This window comes from Papilio polytes, unplaced genomic scaffold (assembly GCF_000836215.1).
Source record: "Papilio polytes unplaced genomic scaffold, Ppol_1.0 DF821400.1, whole genome shotgun sequence".
In the NCBI taxonomy this organism is placed as follows: Eukaryota; Metazoa; Arthropoda; class Insecta; order Lepidoptera; family Papilionidae; genus Papilio; species Papilio polytes.
In genome coordinates, this window is record NW_013527804.1 from 4,402,803 (window position 1) to 4,424,938 (window position 22,136).

Genomic DNA, 22,136 nt, shown 5'->3' on the forward strand with positions numbered 1-22,136 from the left:
CAGTAATTTGGTTTACAATATAATTGTAATTATTTATAACATACTGAAATAAATTCATTGGTTTTTCGTTTATGGTTTTATCTACCATAGATTTAATTAGGAAATAGAATGAAATTAAAATTTTCAGTATATGATACCTATTTACTATGGTATAACTTGAATTTTGTAATTTTTACTTCTTTCGCGTATTACTTGTAAATAAATGAAACACAGTGGCAATAATTTTGGTTTTAATTCGTGAAAATTTAATGAGTTTGAGGTAGGATGAGTTCGGTTCCTCTGCGCTCGTATAAATAATACATTTATTTTTAACATACGATTTCAGCAAAATCCGATATCATTAATTATTCAAAACAGTTTCATGCAAAAAATACAGTTCCGTTATGGAAATATATAAGCGGAAAAAGCCTCGCTTTTTCTTATAAAATAAAACACCTCAAATCAAATCGGATTATTGTGAATTAAAATTAATTGAAATATTTTTACTCATTATCGTTTAGTTTAAACGATATATTTATCAACAATTATTATAAATTAAGTAGAAAATATTAAGAGTTTGGTAACTTTAATTTAAAACTAAATTTCAATCTTGTTTCCGTCTAAGTAGAATTTAAAAAAAAAATAGCAAAAGATAGTAGCCCATGTGTTCCTTACAGACTATCCTCTATATCAAATTTCATCGAGATCCCTTCAACGGTTTAGGCTACAAAGCTCTCTACACTTTCGCATTTATAGCATTCCTAAAACAATTGTTAAATTTAATATGTACTTTATACTTTACTAGCTTTCGACCGCGACTCCGTCCGCGCGTAAAAATACAAAATTGAGTAGCCTATGTGTTCTTCTAGTCTATCCTCGACATCTACACCAAATTTAATCGAAATCCGTTTAGCTGCATAGCCTACAAACTCTAACAAACATCCATCCATCCGTCCATCCATCCATCTAAAATCTAAACTTTCACATTTATGATATTAGTATGATTTGTTTTAATCTATACTAATATAACAAAGCGTAAACACACACATCTTTGTTGTCTAAGATGTCAGCAATTACGGCATATTTTTAAATAATACCTTTTCAATATAAAGCCCTTCACTTACGTCACGCTTTAGGCTAAATATTTTCACGCCATTAAACTTCCCCTAAGTTTAACATTTTGGATAAAAACCCTAATGTTGGAAAGAGACCATAAGTCCAACCAACATCAAGGAAGGAAGATTGTCAAGGTTTGTCTTGTCATGTCATTTTGACATTTGCTATTGACAATTTGACAGATGTAAACAATAAAATAAAATTTTCATAAATTCATGCAGATGAAGCCGCACGGGAACGTCTAGTGTTTTATAAAAGTTAAAACTAATTATAGGTGTATGTCGTTACTTATTACACATTTACAAAAAAGTAAGAGTAAAAAACAGGTTTTATTAAAAAAAAAAAACAAATAGATCGATTTGACATTAAAAGTATACATATAAATTAGTAGTAGTAGAAATACTACTAGATTAAACTAGCTTTAGTGTCTGCTTAAGTGTAGTTTTTAAGGTACTTTATTTAAAAAAAATCACTGTATTATTAAAGACTAGGTGTTCCGGTGCGGCTTCATCCGCATGAAATGTTAAAATTCCAATGCATAAGTGACTATTGCTTCCTTGGCAGCAACTTATGGTCTCTTTCCCACATTAGGATTTTTATCCAAATTGCCCCCTAAGTTTAATGGCGTGAAAATATATAGCCTAAAACGTGACGTAAGTGTAGGGCTTTTTATTAAAAAAAGGACTATTCAAAAATATGCTGTGATTGCTGATATCTTGGGAAACAAAGAAGTGTGTGTTTACGCTTTATTATATTAGTATAGAAAATATTTATTCCAATTGCAAACTTTGATTGCAATTTTGTATACAAACATTGATATTAAAATGTTACTGGCTTTCAAAACAAAGCGAGTGATATTTATTTTGTCATCCAATTTAATTTAATTAAATAATAACTGTCATGTGTAAGATTTTAAATTTTGTTTTGCGATCAAATACAAATGTATAAATTTATATTTTTGTCAGCATTTTTTTAATACATGTGGCTTCATCTAAAATTGTTGTATTCCGTTTCTTTTTCTTTATTTAAGAAAGACAAAGACAAGTGATGTTGCTACAGCAACTTATGAATTTGTCGAAAGCGACAGCTACAAAAATACCTTTTCAGATAAAAAATTGAAATCGTTTCCTTTAAAACATGTAAATTTAGGTTTTTAAAACAATTCTATAAAATGTATTTAAAAATAGAGTAACATCAATTTAAGTGTAATAATGTTTTAACAGAATTCCTTTCGTTACCATTTCATGCTTAAGCGGTTTTAATTTTACGCTTTTACGAATGTTTCAATTCAAATAACTCTTAAAACATTTTAACATAATGGGAATTTTAATCCTTTTAAAATATTAAATGAATATTTTTCTCATTACTTACATTTTGCAACATTTAATCGGAATTTTCGAATAAATTGATTTTAATCATTACCAATTGGTTACAAATGGTTGACGTTCTTGAAGAGTTGCCATAGGTAGCTCTTTCTCGTTAAAAAAACACAATAAAAGGAAAATTAATTTAAAACTATAAATGAAAAATAAAAGGTTTATTCGTTACTAAAAGAATTAAGGGAACGAAGATAAAAGTAATGAAAAACTATTAGTTGTTCTGTTTGAAATACTTTATTTAAGCTTGTTATAACAAAAATATATCAAATACAATAAAACAAGTAGCACTTCGACAGCCATTGAAAGAACAGAGACAAAAACAGAATTTGTTGCCACCGATTAAATTTTACATCTAATAAAAACTATAGTTCATTTTTTTAAAACAATATCTAAAGTACTCACACCTTTAGATGTACATTTTTTTTTCGTACAAAATTTACTCGTCTCGTAATCTTGTTGGGGAGAGTAAAAATATTGCAGGTGAACTTTACAGGTTTTGAGATCGTGACATAAATCGGAAGAGCGTAAAGTAAAGCGCAGACGAGCGAGTATATAACAAAGGAAGATTTTCCTTCAGAGCCAGTCTTCCGTTACAGCAGTAATCTTGTGTTGAGCACTAACTGGAATGCACGAACACTTAATACCCTTCTTAAAAACTATTGAGACATTTAGACCGGGAGCACATCTTTGACTAAACTATCGCACTCTGTTGTACGATTGTCGTTTCAACTGTTTAGTTACACAACTAAAAATCGACTAGTGTGGGCACCTCCATCTAAGCACACAACTAAAGTGCGACTAAACAATTGTGCGATAGTTTCGTCAAAGGTGCACGCGCTCTTAATAATATTTGAGTCTATATACTACTAGAGCGTTTCTTCCGATTACATTATCAGTTTTATGTACTTAACTTAACTGGTTACTTCTTGACGTTAACTGATGTCGAAGATCATACTTCAAATATAGATTAGTATGAATGTTCGTGGATTCAAAATAATCTATTAAAAATTCTGCGCACACGTGGAAAAAAACACAATATCCAGCCTATGTGTTCTTCCAGGCTACATCTGTGACAAATTTCATCGAGATTCGTTTAGGCGGCAAACTAAATCCATCAATCTAAACTTTCGCATTTATAACATTAGAGAGATAGTAAGATTGGTTGACTTTAAAACAGAACGAACTAATTGAATTATATCAAAATTGCATATGTACTATTTGGAAGTTAAGTCTATTTAAGGAATTGGAAATCTATCCACTGACATTCGGGCCATAGCAGATGTGTCACTGCAGTCTTGCGGTCGTCTCTGCGAATTCTTGATTTGTTTCTAAACACATACAACGGATGTAATGAAATTTATTTATGTACAAACTTGCATACCATCTAATTTGTTAATATTAGTAATAGAACCAGTAAACATGTCCCGACATTTATTCCCCGCGTAGGTACGCAAAAAAAATTCTTAAAAAAATTGTATTAACACGTTCACGATGAACATGATCAAACTTTTCAGAGTTTGTCAAACTGAAGTTATTATTTTTTCATAATTCGTAATTGAATTACTTTCTGAAATTAAAACACATTTCTTACTTTCATATCGTAAATATATATTTCAATTCAATACAAGTAGGCGCTATGAATATAAAAAAAAAATTCACCGCAGCTGAAAATAAATGTTTGCTACGTATCTGGTGTCAGGTAGTTTTTCCAATAAATCAAAATTTTATTTATTACACGCAGCGATACGCCGCGCATCGAACGTTGAGCACCCTGTGAATGGTTACTAAATCAGTTGGAATGGTGGCCTCAATTTTTATCGATATTTTTAATTGTGTACTAGAATATGTTTGCATTGCAGTAAAATATTACAGTTAATATAATAACAGACAAGAATGCACAGTTATTTAATAGTGTTTATTATCCTTTGTAAATTATTAAATTAAATCTCAAGTTTCACAGACGTACAAAAGTAGGAAACGTAAGGAAGGTCTCGACTTTGTCCGACAGTTGGGTAATTGTTCGTTTCGCACCTAATTATCAAGGTGATGTGAATGCGTATTATTTTTTATTGGAATATACTACAAATAATCTACCAAAGGCTTAACTAATTAAATGTGCATAATCTTTTATTCAAATTCCCTTCCCGTATGTCATGATTGTAATCATTGTGCAGGATTAGCATAGCCATTTACGCTGTGTTGATGGTATTATCGAGATAATGTTGATTTAAATATAAAATATAACATTTAAGTATAATTTTATAAACAAATAAAACATAAATTAAAAATCAAGCTTAGCTACTCACTCTATGGTATTAAACCCTTTTGAAATTCAGGGTAACAAGCATTAAAAGAAATTAGAAAACTCTTTCTTTGAAATTTGTCACGTTTACGTTGATGCCAACGTCTACTACTGCGACTACGACTACGCCGTAGCCGTAGTCGGCTACGATATTGGTTACGACTTCTGCTACGTTAATGTAGCATAATTCTGTAGTCACGAAAAAATGGCTTTACATAATAACGAAAAAACTAAATAAATAATGCTATTTTTTAAAGAAGTAGCAAGGAATAGCTTGTGAATTTACAAAATGAAAATGGCTACCAAACTACGGAGTAAAAAGTTGTAACCTTCCTTGTACTGTTAAATAGTTTTGAGCCTTAACCATTCAGGCGGTAGTTTTTAAACAAAGTTCTAGATTACTTCAACTGCTATTTATATTCTTAGCTTGGAATGTATCTTTGGCGATTTTCTTCTTGGCAATAATGAAAGTGGTTGGGTATTGCTAAGACTATATTTACGGAACTATTACAAGTGCATAAAAAACTTTAAATTTTATACAAGAAGAGAGAGATAATTTATTTTAAAGGGTCACATTTCTGGAGAAGATTTAATTTATTGTTTATATAAATCGTGAAACAATAAAGCGAAGGTATTATTTCACTTTCTTGAAAGGGCCTGTCATTTTCTCCATTTCAATTGTTGAATATTTGTAAACAAGAAGAATATCAGTTTTCTTAGTATAGGATTTTAAATTTACATTGTTCAAAATCCTCCAATTATTCTCTTTTCATTTAAATTTACTATAACAATGTTCAAATCAATACAAATATTCTTTGACCTAAAAAATATGTTTTTATTATCTTTGTTTTTATCTGATTTTGAATCATAAATAAAGCGTAGTAATTAATGTTACGTTATCAAATTACTAATGGCAGATTTAATTAAAATATAACCGCGCGAGTCATAACCTGAGAATGAATTCACATTGAGTTAGGCGTCCTATTACTTTTTAATTTAAACGTTTGAATGAAACACTGTTCCGGTTTTGTAAACGAATTCATATCATAAAACCAAATATAATAAAAAAAAACTTATTTTATTTTAATTTAAGAAGGTTTTGTATAAATATTTTGAACCAATTTAAACATTTAAAAACATACAATGCGAAAGCTTTTTAATTTTTAATACTTCTTTGAATGGACTGCCCGCAGCGTTTGTCATTTGTTTTAAAGATTAAAAAATAAGCGAAGTCAAGGCGGAATTACTATTGCTTTTTGTTTGTCTTTCCTATTCCTCTGAAGTTATGTCTCTGAGCGAATTACTAACCATTAGGCGCCTACATTGCTGTATAAAAAAGTAAATAGCACTTTAATTAGTGTTTGATAATGATGTTTATATTATAAATACTAAAAACTGCAGTGAAATATAGGGTATACATAAATGTGGCATGAAAGAGTATCTGTAAAATACAAACATACAAGATAACAAGGCTACTTTGTAAGTAGAGGTCGGTAGTGAGGTAGCAGAATTTTGGACATTCATTTTAGGGCCGTTCGTCCTGAGTAAATTGTAACGATTTTTCTTTAACACATTCAGAATGGTTAGTGTATGGTCCAAGTGAAATTAGAACGTGATTTTAACATTATTTACCGATATATACAATACTTAATCCGGAAATATTTATACCCAGTTAATACGATTGTAAAAGGTGAGAACGAACAAAACTCTTAGTTTTTAACTAACTATATTATAACTATGTATAAATAAGTCTTTTCTGTGTGACAAAAAAAAGATATTTGATTTTTTTTTGTTTGATTCTTTTCACTCGTTTTTTTTAACTTAGACCATACAATGTAACAAGATTTATTTTCCTTCTGGTATTTGCTTGCGTCTTAGCTCGTCTAGAATGTTAAAAGTATTGCAATTTCGACCTTTTACCGAGTATACAGCACATTTAATAGTTACTTAAAATTTTCTATCTAAAGAAGCTGCAACATTTAAACTTCCTAACAGAGTTACAGATAGTTGATTTTACAAAATAAAGCGTTTTTATTTATAACATAACATAGCAAACGAGTAAGCGGCCACCAAAATCCGCTAAATTGGCGAAGTGATCGCTGCCCATAGACATTCACGATAGCGGATGCCTTCCAACCCTTAATCGGCGGAGGAGGTGACGCACATAAAGAGGATATTTCCCCTTCCTATGCGTCTTATAAACCGTCAAATACACTTTCCGTCAAATCGAAAAAGGGTGGGAAGGAAAAGGGACTAAAGTTAGGCCTCCGGCTCCACACTCGTCAATCAAAACGCGGAATTTCTCCCACTTCACGCCTGTCTTCTGCTAGGTCGTGCTATCGGGCGAGCCGACCCATTCGTTAAAAGATGTTAAAGCGGGCTCTACCACTGTTTTTTCTTTGGAAGTTGTTATATAATAGTTAAATGACTAAGCTTCAAATTTATTCCAGTAATATCGCAAACCATTTAAAATTTGCTCTAGTAATTAAAATATTATTTTAATTAAGTTGGAATTAAATAATTTCAGTGGGAGATAATTAATTGGGAAAAGGCGGATTCCGATTATTTAAAGCCTTGGTAGACCGCCTCTTGTATTGTTGTCGAGTGACCAACTATGATTCATAGCCTTTTATGGCAGACCGCTTTCATACGCAAACGAGTTTCTATCTTACACGAATTCATCTATACGAACATAATGAAGGCAAGATTTGTTAATCCCAGGCTCTGGATAACAATTTATAGTATTACTGGCTTTTGTTCGCAAGTTCGTCTGTGCGGAATTAAAACAAAATTTTAAATGGGTGCATGGATGTTTGTTAGAGTTTACCGCCTAAACTGCTTAACGGATCTCGATGAAATTTGACACAGATGTGGAGCATACTCTGAAAGAACAAAGGCTTTTTACTTTTCTTTTTTATAAATAAACGCAGACAGCGTTAGTTTATGATATAAGTCAGTGGATTAAAATATATTTAGAACGGTCTTAAAATCTTTAAGGTAATGCTAGATGTTTTATAGATTTTGTATGATGTGGACCTTGCGCAGCTTTGATTTAACCATTTTTGTACCATTTTATTAGTACTATTAACTTCTTTAACCTATAGAAGTGTAGCAAGATTCGCCGTACGCAAATAAGACATAAATAACGGAAAGGACATTCCGGGCGTTAATGCGAACGTTCGCTATGCTAATGCACGCGACAGCTATTCAGATAGCGGCAAAGACTAATTAACTGCATAATATTTCTATATATCGTACAAGATTAGAACATTTTATTACTATTTTTTATGAAGTGCGATTTTATTCGATTCAAAGCTGTAACATTAAGAGAAAACCACACAGAAGACAGGCGTGAAATGGAAGCAATTCCGTGTTTTGTCTGATGAGTGTGGTGCCGGAGGCCTAATATAAGTCCCTTTCCTTTTACCACCCTTTTCTTATAAGGAAAGGATGGGAACGGGAAGTGGATTTGACGGTAGAGGAGATGCAAAGGAAGGGGAAATATCCTCTTTATTTGCGTCTCCTCCTCCATTGGATAAGGGTAGGCAACGCATCTGCAATTGCGGATGTCTATTGGCAGCGGTCGCTTCGCCTTTTTGGCGGATTCAGGTGGCCGCTTGCTCGTTTGCCACGTTACGTTATGAAAAAAATCAATGCGAATGTTTAGATTAATGGATTGATGTCTGTTAGAGTTTTTAGCCTAAAGGGCTGAACGGATTTCGATGAAATTTGGTATAGATGTAGAGGATAGTCTGGAAGAACACGTAGGCTATTCACTTTTGTTTTTTTTTTATTCCACACGGGTGGAGTCGCGGGCCAAAGGTTGTTGTGAAATACTTCATTCTTTTGATCATTAATTTAAAACGAAAGCTTTACAGTTAGTAGTTTTTATATGAACAATGTAACGTAATGTATACACTTAGAATAATGTAAAGTCTATTTTGTACTTGCTGAAAGCTTTTAATGTTTTCTTTTAAGACGGTAAACTTTTCCACTTAGAAGCCATGAAAAATCTATTTGTTTATTAAAGCGTCAGGTAAACTTACTAACTCATTTCTAACTTCATATTCAAGTTATAAGCAGACCTAAATAGCCGTTTTGAAACCGTATTAGATGGAAGTAATGTTCCAAGGAGAATTATTAATGCAAGCATTGAACCTTGCTGGATATTATTTCTGTATATTTTCATGGCGCGTTTGAGATAATGGCGTAATTTACAAAGGCAAACATCGTTGTAACGATAATCATTATAATCTATCTCTGTGTAATGGGATCATTTTATAAATGTCTTATTATACGGTTACTGAAATTACGATGTAAAATTATCTTAAGGATATATAATAAGTTTATTTTTAGTAGGACCAAGGTAACGCAATATTATGTTGAATGTATGTTGTGGAATCTATTTTAGCTGCCATTACCTTCGGGTTCAGTATATTATAAATTAAAATCTTCCTCCTCATCCTTCTTCCGTAGGGTCGTCGCATCGCGTTTTTGTCCTCCACCTATCTCTTACCTTACCTTTTACTCATTACCTTCTTTACTGAGGCTACTCTCAAACTTCCTTCATACTTATAAATTAAAATATTGTTATGTATGCGCGTGTACCTTGCCTAAAAAGGAACAGTCGGCTGCGCCCGACGACTGCGTCTATGTGACGTGAATAAGCGAGTCTAAACTAAGCAAGCGCTGTTTTAATTACTCATCCACATATCTATCAAATACAATAATATTACTAAGATGACATAAATCCTACAGCCAGAGGAGAGTGAGTTATGATGACTAATAGGGTGTGCTTTTTTAAAAATATACGTTTTCAAAATAATTCTCACGTGCATTTGACAAAAAGTAACACGATATGTAATGCAAATAGCGCTTCATCTTGCCAACTTGGAATGTTTCCAGTAACAAGTTGCTTCGGTTAACATTATTTTATGGACTTTATTCGAGTAATGCTCCCACTTTGTTTAAAAGAATAGTAAGATTTTTTAAATACATTTTTTATACAGTTCCACATTTTTCATATAGTTTTAGTTTTACTGTTCCAACAAATATTGAGTTTTAGTACTAGTACTCGTATAATACTGTGTTAAAAACACAGCTGAAAAAAGCTGTATATTATTTCCAACCGTAGCCAAGTTTTCCCAAAAATCGCAAAGTCAATTTGGAAGTTTGTGAATTACATTTGTAGAGAAGAACTTATCTTAGTGTTTATTTCTACGAATTCACGAATGTATAATATACGAAATGAGTATATTAAAGGAAGTTTGCGAGAATTCCCAGTGGTAAGGAATAAAGGTTAGCGTGGTATGGTCATGTTACGAGGTGATTTGAATTGCATGTAACAAGAAGGACGTTAGTTATGAATGTGGATGTACACCGGTAGAGGTAGACGTACTCGTAGAAAGAGATTTGGTTGCGTGAAGCTTACATGATTAACAAGGAAGTGATGATTGAGATAACGGATGATAAAGTTATTTGGAGGACGAAACCCATGTGCGCCGACCCTACGGGAGTAGGATAAGATACAGGAGATGATGAATAATATTCGTGGATGTAAGAATTTGTTAATTATTCCGCAAAGCATAGTATCATATCCCGGAACGTATTGTGAGTATATCTTTGTGTGGCATTTGTCACTCGTCACATTTTACTACAGGTCTATGCCACATGTATCCCATTGTTCTAGCAAAGCATACTGATTACTCTTGCCTTTTGTGACTAGTAATTCTCTCGTCTCTGTGTACACAGGGTGTTCATATAAAGCACATTAGTTCCTTTGTAATAGAGAATTTAAAATGAATCCACACAATTAGTAATCCTTGATATTCATTTAGTAGTCAAATGTGGACTTTTGAAAGAGAAAATTTTCACTATTGTATGTTGGAAAAGGTTACAGTAATAGAGGTCACTGACTTATGAAAAAATGACCTCAATTTAGTAGCGAAAATATTTAATACTAAAACTAAGCTAAATTTAAATTATACTTATATACGTTGTTTGTTATGTTAATGTTTTTGTCTTAATAATTTAAAAACTATTATTATAAGTTTTTTTTTGTATAATATAAGGTGGCAAACGAGCAAGCGACCACCTGAATCCACCGAAATGGAAAGCGACCGCTGCCCATAAATATCCGCAATTGCAAATGCGTTGCCTACTACATTGACAGAGGAGGAGACGCACATAAAGAGGACATTTCCGCTTCCTGTGCGTCTCCTCCACCGTCAAATCCACTTTTCCTTTCCATCCTTTCCTCTCAAGAAAGAGGTGGAAAGGGAAAGGGACTAAAATTAGGCCTCCGGTACCACACTTATCAGACGAAAAGCGGAATTACTTCCACTTCACGCCTGTTTTCTGTGTGGTCGTGGTATTACACCGGGCTAGCCGCCCCATTCGTGCGAAGATGTTAAAGCGGACTCTACCGCTGTTAAGTTGGTATATAATTTGCTATATGAATGAAAATACATTTAATTTTATTTCAAAATTTACTTAGAAAATTAGAGATTTTCTTGTAAACTGAAAGGACATTAATTATGAAAATTCCACTGAGCAAAATAATTATCGCCCTCAGTTGAACTCAGCTGACAAAAGGCGGTGTGATTAGTTGCTTGTAATTTATACAAATTAAGACCATTCTTAAAGCCTTTTGCTAATTTTTTATTATTATTTATTTAGAAAAAAACACTGTCTTGATTTTACATGAATAATCAATTATTGAAATTCATACCTCCTCATAAACTCAGGAATGTAAAGTCTCCAAAAAAGTATATTATGAAGTATCATATCTATCTAGTTTACTTACCTATAACGTTTATGGTATAACTTTGTTGCTGACTGTACCATAGGAAGCACTGTTTAGTAAGCGTTTGGGTCGCATTTTATGCCAGTTTCGATTTGAATTTATTCACTTCAATAAGGATAAGGATGTTTACTTAAATAAAAAAATACAACAAACAGGTAGAAATATTTAATACAACAGAATTACATTTAAATCCAACCATTGATACATAAATTAAATAAGTTAACGTCATTTTCCACTGGCGAAACTTACAAAAAAATTGTCATCTCACTCAATCTGTACGAAAAATGTGAGATAGCAATATATTTGTACAGATAACAGTGGAAATAAACGATTAATAAATTTGACTAGATTTAATACAGTTTCATTGCGCGAAAAAATGTTTATTGTGCTCTGTTATAAGAAAACTACACAAGCAAAAACCTTATAATTACAAAATTCTTATTCGATAACTATTTAAACTAAGTATTTTTAAGACCTTATTAAATACTGATTTAAAAAAAAACAGTCAAAACATGTTAAGTTATAAGTTATTTTCTATTAATTAATGTTTACAAAATTGTATTATGTAAATTCCTAGAAAACAATGTTATGGCAAACACTACATTATTGTTAATTATTAACAATAATGTTATATACATAAAGATCTAATTTATATACAGAAAATGTATGTGGCAAAAACAAATGGAAAGTTTTCATACTTTAAACGGAAATTGAAAGAATTTTCATATAAACTTTTAATACGCTTCTATCGCCTTAGGCATTGGGAAGTTACCGAAATTTTCTCGTATCTTAGTTTTAACAATCTTATTAGTCTACTTAATCTATGAATTATTTAAACAACATTTAATGTAATTAAGAAGTAGAAAATATTTACATGCACACATACTTACAAATTCTGATATATTCTTAAGTATTTATAATTTACAATTTCATTAAGCATAAAGCACTTTAAAGAGCAAAAATTTAAACTATTTAACATCATAATTATTCTAAAGCAATACCGCACTTAGAGACGTTAAATGGTAACTTAAAAATCCCTTAGTAAAGATTTCCCATACGAAAAACCACACTAAGAGACACCATTAGTATCCACTTTTCGACTATAAGTATGGCAGAAGACGTATTTACATTTTTTATTTGACAAATGATTTAATTTATACACAAGAACTTATATATTATAATAACTACTTAACTAAAATCAAGTTTATAATGTCTAATATCACAAACACTTTCTCATTGGATATTTAAATCTAAATAAATAATACTATCGTTAAAATATAAATAAATTTCGATACACTTTTTACGATAGACGAGGCTTTTAATCTAATTTCATTCTGAATCGGCTGCCCGTAAGCATCTTCGACCGATTGCATCAACTCTTTCGGACAAGGGAGTGTCTCTAAAGGTACATCTGTTAATTTCTTAGCTTTGTTCAACTTCGGTTTATCTTTATCTAAATACTCATCTTTGTCGTAGTATTCGTAGTTGTCATCTGATAATACATTTCCGCTTTCTTCCTCATTGTGCTCGTTTAAATGCCGTTCATTGTTCTCGACGCAGGAAACTTTTTCGAGTGCCTCTTTCATTTCGATGCTCTTAGTTTCATTAAGTAAATGATAGATCCAGGACAATCGGCAGTTGCAGCTGAACGGGTTACCTGAAATAAACGCATGTTATTAAAATTGTACGAACCAAAATAGTGTAGTAACAACTGTTTAAGAGTGGTAGAGCCCGCTTTAACATGGCACGAATGGGCTAGCTCTCCCGGTGTAATACCACGACCCCACAGATGACAAGCGTGAAGTGGAAGCAATTCCGCGTTTCGTCTGATGAGTTTGCTAGTTGCCTATTTTTACCCTTTAACTTTCCACCTTTTTTTAAGAGGAAAGGATGGGAAGAAAAAGAGGATTTGACTGTAGGGGAGACGCATGGGAAGGGGTAATGTCCTCTTTATGTGCGTCTCCTCCTCCGTCAATTAAGGGTAGGCAACGTATCTGCAATTGCAGATATTTACGGGCAGCGGTCGCTTTTCATTTCGGTGGATTCAGGTGGCCGCTTGCTCGTTTGCCATCTTATATTATAAAAAAACAAAGTTATAATTTGATGTTCAATTGTTTTCTTAACAAATATTTTTGGATTCAGAGGGTCTATCACGTTTGAGAGAAGGTATTATGTAACGTCATCGACGTTTGCATGAGATTCGTTGGTTTATTTAGTCATAGTAACGATGTGAAAATAATGCAGACACTTTGGAAAGTTTTAAAAATATTTTCAGACCAATTTAAAAATCCTTTTACAAACACATTTAATTTTAAAGCGGAGCAACCAAAGACAATGTTTTTAAAGAATTAGATAATTTACCAAGGTGCATAACACGTACTTAATTACAATTCTAAAAGCATCGTTAAATTATCTTTAGAGTTGTTTGAATAGCAATCTACTGGGAGCTGAGAACAGACTGAGTCAATAAAAATAATTTTATTCGCAGCCCGCGGCATGTTCTTTATCCGTTTTTAATGTTCAAAGGTATTCCGGTGCTCAGAATTTAAATGACGTGGAAGCTTTACAATGGTAAAAGAATTGCCTTTTTCTAGCCGTGTCTATTTTTATGTGACAATTTTATAGTAATCGTATGCTTTGAGTTTGTGATTAAAGTTAACATTTCTTACAGTTCACTAGTGGCTAAAATTACGTATAGCACGAAGTATGTGCCTATTAGTTTGACCTATAGAAAGTCCTTCGAAGGGGTGAGTGATTACTGGCCTTTATTCATAGACGGGCGTACAGAGGGCTCATCACGAATCCTTATGAGAAAATATCGTAACAGCATCGAAAACTTTTGTATGAAATGCATTAGTGTACTTTAGACTTCATGATGTTGCTAAATTTGTTTGGGCAGCGCAGTTTCATAAAATTTTTATTGATAACGTTACGAAAATGCTCTCACTAATCATTCGCGATAGACCCTCGGTTAAAGAAATAATCACTGTAAAGTATTAAATTATTAAAACCTTCGTGAGACTTTTCAATACACTTCTATTAACTTATTTATACCTACTATTACCCTAGTTTTGAATAATGTCGCATAGGTAGCATATGCGGCGAAGTGTATGAATCCGTTTAGTATTTTACGAGTTTATTTTCCAATAGACAGGCGCGGCGTGAGGTCGTTATTTATACTTTTTAGACTATATACAGCGTGTTGGAAATAATTTATTCTGACATCGAATAAATAAGGTGCCCCTAATAGAAAGTTTGATAAAACATGTAACAATAGAATGTGTATAATTTATATCTATAGGCCTGTGAATACGTATCAATGCGTCTCATATACAATAAACACGTGAAATACCATTTTTGTATTCAATTCACACAACAATGGCGCTGAATAACCCACTCATGAATAATATAAAGCAAACTGTACACGAGCGAACACAAAAGAGCCATAAAATACCTAATAAACAAGCAGGAATGCTTGCAAATAAAAAGCTATTTCTCAACGTTTCCGAGGAAATTTATCGGGTCCCATTGCAAAATATAGGTACGATCCGAACCCCTACGGGTATGATATAAGTGAGTGAGGAGACCATAAAAATAAAGGTGTTTTAATATTTTATTAAATTAAAGCAAAAAACGGCGATAGCGTAGCATCTGGCCGGTTAAATAACGTCGAGGATCGAGCGTTCGTTCTCATTACCTTTATAGCGGAGACTTTTTATTTAACTTAAGAAGTAAGGTTTCTATTAAGGTATTAATTGACAAAAATTAAGTATTTAACTTTTATTCTTTAAAGCCGGATTCCGAGCAGGATTAATTAAAAAAAAACTGAATACTTAGTACTACATTTAGCAAAAAAGTAATTTTTTTATACTAAAATTGTATTTAAATTATAGTTTTAGTTGTATTAAGGTCAAACAATACTAAAGTAAAGTTAACTAGAAATAGCCAAAGTATCTCATATTCGTGAAATAACATAGTTAAGTTATTTCTTGAAACTATACATATGAATAATAAATTAATAATTGATAAATCAATACTCACCATCCAAATATATTACAGCGGACTGTGATTTATCGTTGTCGACCACTTGTCGAACTGTTTCATACGACACGAACGTTAACAGATTGTCCCTTAAATTCAATACAGTAAGGTGCCTCGTATCTTCCAGAATATCATCATAAAACGTGGTTAGTCTATTTCCCGATAGCGTTAATTTGCGTAACTGACCTAATCCCCCAAAAGCTCTCTCCGAAATGTACTCAATCGCGTTATTATCTAACATCAACTCTTTCAAGCCCCACAACTCGCTGAAAGCCAAATTACCTATCATTGCCAACTTATTACTTCTCAAGTTTAATCTAGAGAGGTTCTCGAGCCCCTCCAACATCTCTCTCGTTACTACCGATATATAGTTATAGTCTAATCTCAGTTCTAACAAGTTGTTTAAGTGCTTGAAGCATCCCTCGTGGAGAAGACTTATGTTATTATTCGATAAATGCAAAATGTGTAGATTCGGTAAGTTGAAGAATACGTCCCTCTTCAGTTCTGATATCTGATTGTCGTCTAACGTCAAGTTGGTCAACATCATTAGCTGCGAAAACGAATGTTTGTCCAAATGGCTTATCTTATTTGATTTGAGTACAATTTGTCTTAAGGTCGAGGAGTTTGTGAACGCGTAAGGCGGTATCTTTTTTATTGTGCCGAATTGTATCGATAGATCTTTAAGTTTGTCTAATCGGACTATAGCTTTTGCAGGGATGAATGTAAGTGCGTCATCTGCGCGAACGTTGAACATTAAATGTTCTATTTGTGCTTGTGAAGTGAAACTGGGCCATATTGGATCGTCTGCAGTGATACCGCCACTGAACACCCAGCAGTCGGCGCGTGTCGCCATTTTAGCTTTATTGCTGTCACAGTAACAGTGGACTTTAGACCTTCTGTCTTCGATATCACATATGTTGATGAAAAGTGGCACTTGGTAGTAACGTCTGTCTATAATCGGTTTTGTTTCATTCTTACTCTCGGTCACAGTAAGTTCTACCGTCATTACGGAGGCGATGATTATCATATATTTGGAGATCTGTTTCATTGTGAAGATCTGTAACAAAAAAAAAAACAAAATCAAATACCAATCGATCGGTAAAAACAAAGTAAATTTATTCTTCCTCGAATTGATTACAATAAAATACAATGTAGCATATTTTAAGTCTGACGGCAATACTGAAACGACAGACGCTTCTGCTCTAGATTTCATTAAACTTTTGACGTTTGTCAGATTGTAAGAGGCGTTTACGAATTGATTTTCAGATTCGTTTCAGTATATAGCCGGAGGTAATTATTCTAACTTTAGTTCCCGTATTTTTTGTATATGATATACTTAGAAATGTTAAGGAATAAATATAGTGAAAAAAAATGTTACATTAACCTAATCTTCGTGTCACAAAATCGCACAAAAATTGGTTTATTTTTGTTTCTAGTATACGTTAAGAAATCAGACTGTGTCACGTCCTAACCTTGAGAATGCTCCACCTTGAATAAAACATTGCTCTGTCTATCTTTGTCTACGTCATTAGCGAAATCTCGACGAGAGGTAGAGCATACTTGACACGCCCCCACTTTAATATTTATGTTATCACAACCTTTCGCCCGCGACTCTGTCCGCGTGGGATAAAAAGAACAAAAGACTCAACTATATCGTTTACTTCTATTCCAAATTTCATCAAGATCCGTCAAGCAATTTAAGTTACAAACTCTATACATCAAACGTCCTTCGCACTTTAACGTAACGTAACTTTCGCATTTAAAATCGGTAGATTACTAAAATAACCTTTTTGATAGAATGTTGGTAATTTAAATGAACTTATATTTTTTGTATTTGCAAAACAGAAACGTACATTTCAAGGCTATTTATACCTTTTTCTACCCACGCTTACTTCAGGTACTTTATATGTCAGGATCAGAGCTGCCGCATGAAATATACTCCGAGTTCACCTCAACTTACTGACGTAACCCAACTCTAAAAATAATATGAAAATTACGTCTATATAAATCTTATAAAGGGAATTTCGATGCTATAAATGTTATACTGGAGAATTTAAAATTAGATTTCTCAGAAAATAATTGGATACGATGTAAGTTTCAATCATACTCTTGCAGGAATGTAATGAAATAAATGAAAATAAATATATGTATGGTTTTAAAACCCTTACAAAGGTTTATTTTCTCTATCCTCATTCTAACTGAACACTATCACTACTTCGGTCAAGTAATCTATACTTTATTATAATAAAGCGTAAACACACACTTCTTTGTTGCCTTAGACGTCAGCAATTACAGCATATTTTTGAATAATTATCTTTTTAATAAAAAGCACTACACTTACGTCACGCTTTAGGCTCTATATTTTTACTCCATTAAACTTAGGGGGTAAATATTATGGATAAAAACCCTAACGTGGGAAAGAGACCATAATTTTCTGCCAACATCAAAAAAACAGGAATGCTAAGGTTTGTCATGTCATGTCAGTTTGACATTTGCAATAGATAATTTCACAAATGTGAACAATAAAATGATTTTTTTATAATTTCATGCGGATGAAGTCGCATGGGAACAGCTTGTTAACAATATTTGCTTTATCTAAAACATGTACAAAATAACCTGAAAGTAACGAACGTATACTTTCTTTAAGTCACAATTTTCCGCAATTCTATTTTAAACTAGTTTTCACTCGCAAATCCGTACACGTAAGATAAAAAAATCAAAAGTTCGTAGCCTATGTATTAGCTTAGGATCCATCTAAACTTTCACATTTATTATTTTAGTAAGATTAACTTAATAAAGGCGCAAATTGTGTCAATTTATAGTCTTTCTATTATAGTCCAGATAAATAAAATTAAATAACAACGGCGTTGAAAGTAAAAGTGTAATAAGGTTGTTGTAGCATTCGTCTGTTTGCCCTCTTGGGACCTTAGGCACTGAGACAATGAAATTTAGGATACGAATTACTTGATGAAATTGCCTAAATAAGTCGCGCGAACACATAATGAAGCTAAATTAAATCAAAGTGCTATATTTCCTTATATTATTATCCTAATGTCTGCAATGCGTATTTATAAATCTATATTAATAAAATAAAGCGTAAATACAAAATACTTCATGGTGTAGGATGTCAGCAAAGGACAGCATATTTTTTTAATAATTTTCTCTTTAATATAAAGCCCTGCACTTACGACACGCTTTATGCTATATGTTTTCACGCTATTAAACTAAGAGGTAAATAAATTGGATAAACCTTCATGTGGGAAAGACCACAAACTACAAGCGCCAAAAACAAGAAAGCAAGATTGCCATGGCACGGTAATTGGTATCAAATATCAAAGGCTTTCGTTGTCATTTGTGCATTTGAATTTTGACATTTGCAATTTCGAGTTTGACAAATGTAAACAATAGAATAAAGTTTTTATACATACGAATGAAGCCTCACGGGAACATCTAGTAAAATAACAAAATAGGATTTAACAGACACTTTACTTGTTAGTATACATTTAGGCTACAGGGTGGTATAGAATTGACGTACATACAAGCTCACATTTATAAAAGCAAACCCTTTTTTGAGCCGAATAAAAGACACAAAATGTAAACATCATCCCAGAAAGCTTTTATAAAAGCTCAGCAAATTGAATCATCTAGTAGAATTAAAATTAATCGTTCCTCCTGATTAAAAACAAATAAATTCTCGTAAGTGTAATTTACTTTCAAAACAAACACAAAATGTTTCCGAAACTCCGCAGCGGTGAAAAATTATTTATACTAAGCATTTGTTTATACAAGAGATTGAATTTACTTAGTGAAATAAATTGCTATTTGGCCTGTACATAAATTAACAAAAAAATTCTTTATCAGTGTACTTTGCATCTTATTAAAGATTTTTTACTCGTAAGAACAAAAGAAAAGATTTACGGCCAAAATATTTATTGAAGGCGAAAGATTTAAATATTGCTTTTAGTAAAGCGAGGGTTTTCACTGCTGGAAAACTCTTAAAAACATTTTGTTAATCCTCAAAAATAAAAAAATAACGTTATGTTTTTGTTTTTGTAACTAAATTGTACTCGTGTGCTGCCGTATACGGCTATTTAAAAAAGAAACGCTAGCTTTCTCGTGCGGCTTCGTCGCATAAAATTTAAAAACTTTATTTCAATGTTTACATTTGTCAAATTCTCTATTGCTAATGTCAATTCAAATGCACAAATGACAACAAAGGCCTTTGACATTGGACAACAATTACCGTTGGCATAATAACTTTGCTGCCTTGACGTTGGCAGCTTGTAGTTTATGGCCCCTTTCCCACATTCAATTTTTTCCAATTTATTTGCCCCCTAAGTTTAATAGCGTGAAAATATATTACCTAAAGCGTGTTGTAAGTGTAACTTTTATTAAAGAAAGAAACATTAAAAAATATGCTATGATTGCTGACATCCTACGCCACAAAGTAGTGTGTGTTTACACTTTGTTATATTGTAGGTATTAAGAACGAACGAATGGCCTTAGAATCAAGGACTCCACACTGAAATTACAACATACAGTATGAAAGACAAATCACCGGTTACTGTTCCCTTTTGTCCAAACATTACAATAAATTAGTAGCTTCATTCACTACGAGGTCTAGTGAATCCATTAATGGGCAATGGTGGGGCGGTATTTGATCATTACGCTCTAACGATCAGAGTCAATTAGGGAAGACGACACTCAAGGAATTTCCAAACCAATCACACTGCGAAATTGCCTTGTAATTTAGCTTCTCTTTACAGAAGTTTTGTTCACTGTTAAAGTTTAATGTTGCCATTAGTAAATTATCGAAGTTAGTGTTATTCATATACAGGCTGTATTAAATTATCGCTCGAATACTTCTACGGGTATAGTAAATTCACGTTTTTATAGAGTATAAGGTGATAAATAAGTAAGCGGCCAGCGGAATTCGAAAAAAACAATAAAAACTTCGCCTCCCATACACATCCGCGCTTGTTATACGTTGCCTTAATTCATTCGATAGAGAGTACAGAGAGAGGATATTTTCCCTACCTACCCGCTCCCCATCCTTGTACGTAAAGGATAGAAAGGGTTTGAGGTCTAAAATTAAAACTCTAGCACTCAAACTCATCTGATGGTTTCAAGAATTATGTACGTCCACTTCAAACCTACCTCGGACTCTACCAGTCATAATGTTTGTTGATTTTGAAGCTTGGATTTACTGTAAATAAGTTTTCCTTGTGTGATTTTTTTTACTTAAAAAGGGCCTCTTGATTCTTCTAGTGCATGATTTTCACGCGTATTTATTTTATTTATGTTGGTTTATGTGAATGAAATTTACGGTCACAGCAAAGTTTAAAGTATCGTAATGTGGAGAAAAATCTATTTAGAATTATTTCTTATAAAATATACGTAATTTCCTTTACATTACAAGCACATACTATTAGTTAGACCCTAACATATTGTGGACCGACCGCCTTCAGACATTGATTTATGAATTCGAGATCGCTGACCGAAACTTCCTCGACCAAAAATGATTGAATGCACATTTCTACTACCTTCTTGTGCTGGTACATTCATCATTTTAACTTTAATCGCGTCAACGCTCAGATTGGCTTTAATAGACCAATATATAGACATAATAAACCGTTAATCTATAAAGCATTTGAAGGGTTCTAATTAAATTGGTGCAGAAACAAAGGAGTAATCCAGACCAGATCAAGGTTATATGGTGTTGTCATCTACTGAGAGTAATTTCATCTAGCTGTTCTCTTAATCTCATCTCTCTTCCCTGCACAATTCCACCAATAAACGTAACTCTTTTGTTTATAGTAAGAGCGGGCGCACACCTTTGACTAAAAAATCGCACAACTGTTTTGCAGCAATTTCAATTCTAGTTGCACAACTAAAAATCGAGTAGTGTGCGCACCTCCATATAAGCTCATAGAATTCAAAGCGCGATTAAATAGTGGTGCGATAGATTAGTTAAAGGGGTGCGCGCGTTCTTATGATCTTGTTGTGATGCTAACGATAATACAATACTTTTTTTTTGTTTTCGTAAATAATTTCTTGTTAATTATTTTTGTTTTTGTTAAACAAAAAGATTTACGATGTAAATACAATTTGATATAGGCAAAGTTTGAAACATTATCACATGATTTACTTGCGAAAAGTTTTGCAATACTTCGTGTGAGCACGAACTGGCGTATCACAAGTTCGTCGTTAAAGACTAGATATATGCACTTGAAGATATGGCAAAAATAAACGTTTAAAAGACTTTAATATTTTACTTAAGAACACAATCAAGAAAAAAAAATAAAGTAGCTTTCCATTTTGTTCATATAATTATTAAAAGGAATGCTAATATTTGTGTAGCTTGTAAAACGTTACGTTTCCATTGTCAAAGTTTTCAGAATAAAGAATACTTTGTCTTACAATTATTATTTTTGACCGACTTCCCAAAAGAAGGAGGTATTCAATTCGTCGGTATATTTATTTTTTTTTTTTTTTTTTTTTTTTTTTTTTTTTT

At 32.5% G+C, this 22,136-nt stretch overlaps 1 protein-coding gene across 1 annotated transcript in view; it reads right to left on the reverse strand.

Annotated features, from left to right (window-relative positions):
* Nucleotides 1-11,845: 11,845 nt before the first annotated feature.
* Nucleotides 11,846-22,136, reverse strand: part of LOC106108723 (connectin-like) — a 15,942-nt gene continuing 5,651 nt past the window's right edge. Inside the window, exons 2-4 of the mRNA XM_013289983.1 lie at nt 15,623-16,679; nt 12,886-13,238; nt 11,846-11,854 (exon numbers count right to left, since the gene is read on the reverse strand). Coding sequence (XP_013145437.1) covers nt 11,846-11,854; nt 12,886-13,238; nt 15,623-16,670 — 1,410 coding nt within the window. The 5' untranslated portion in view covers nt 16,671-16,679. The remainder of the gene's footprint in view (nt 11,855-12,885; nt 13,239-15,622; nt 16,680-22,136) is intronic.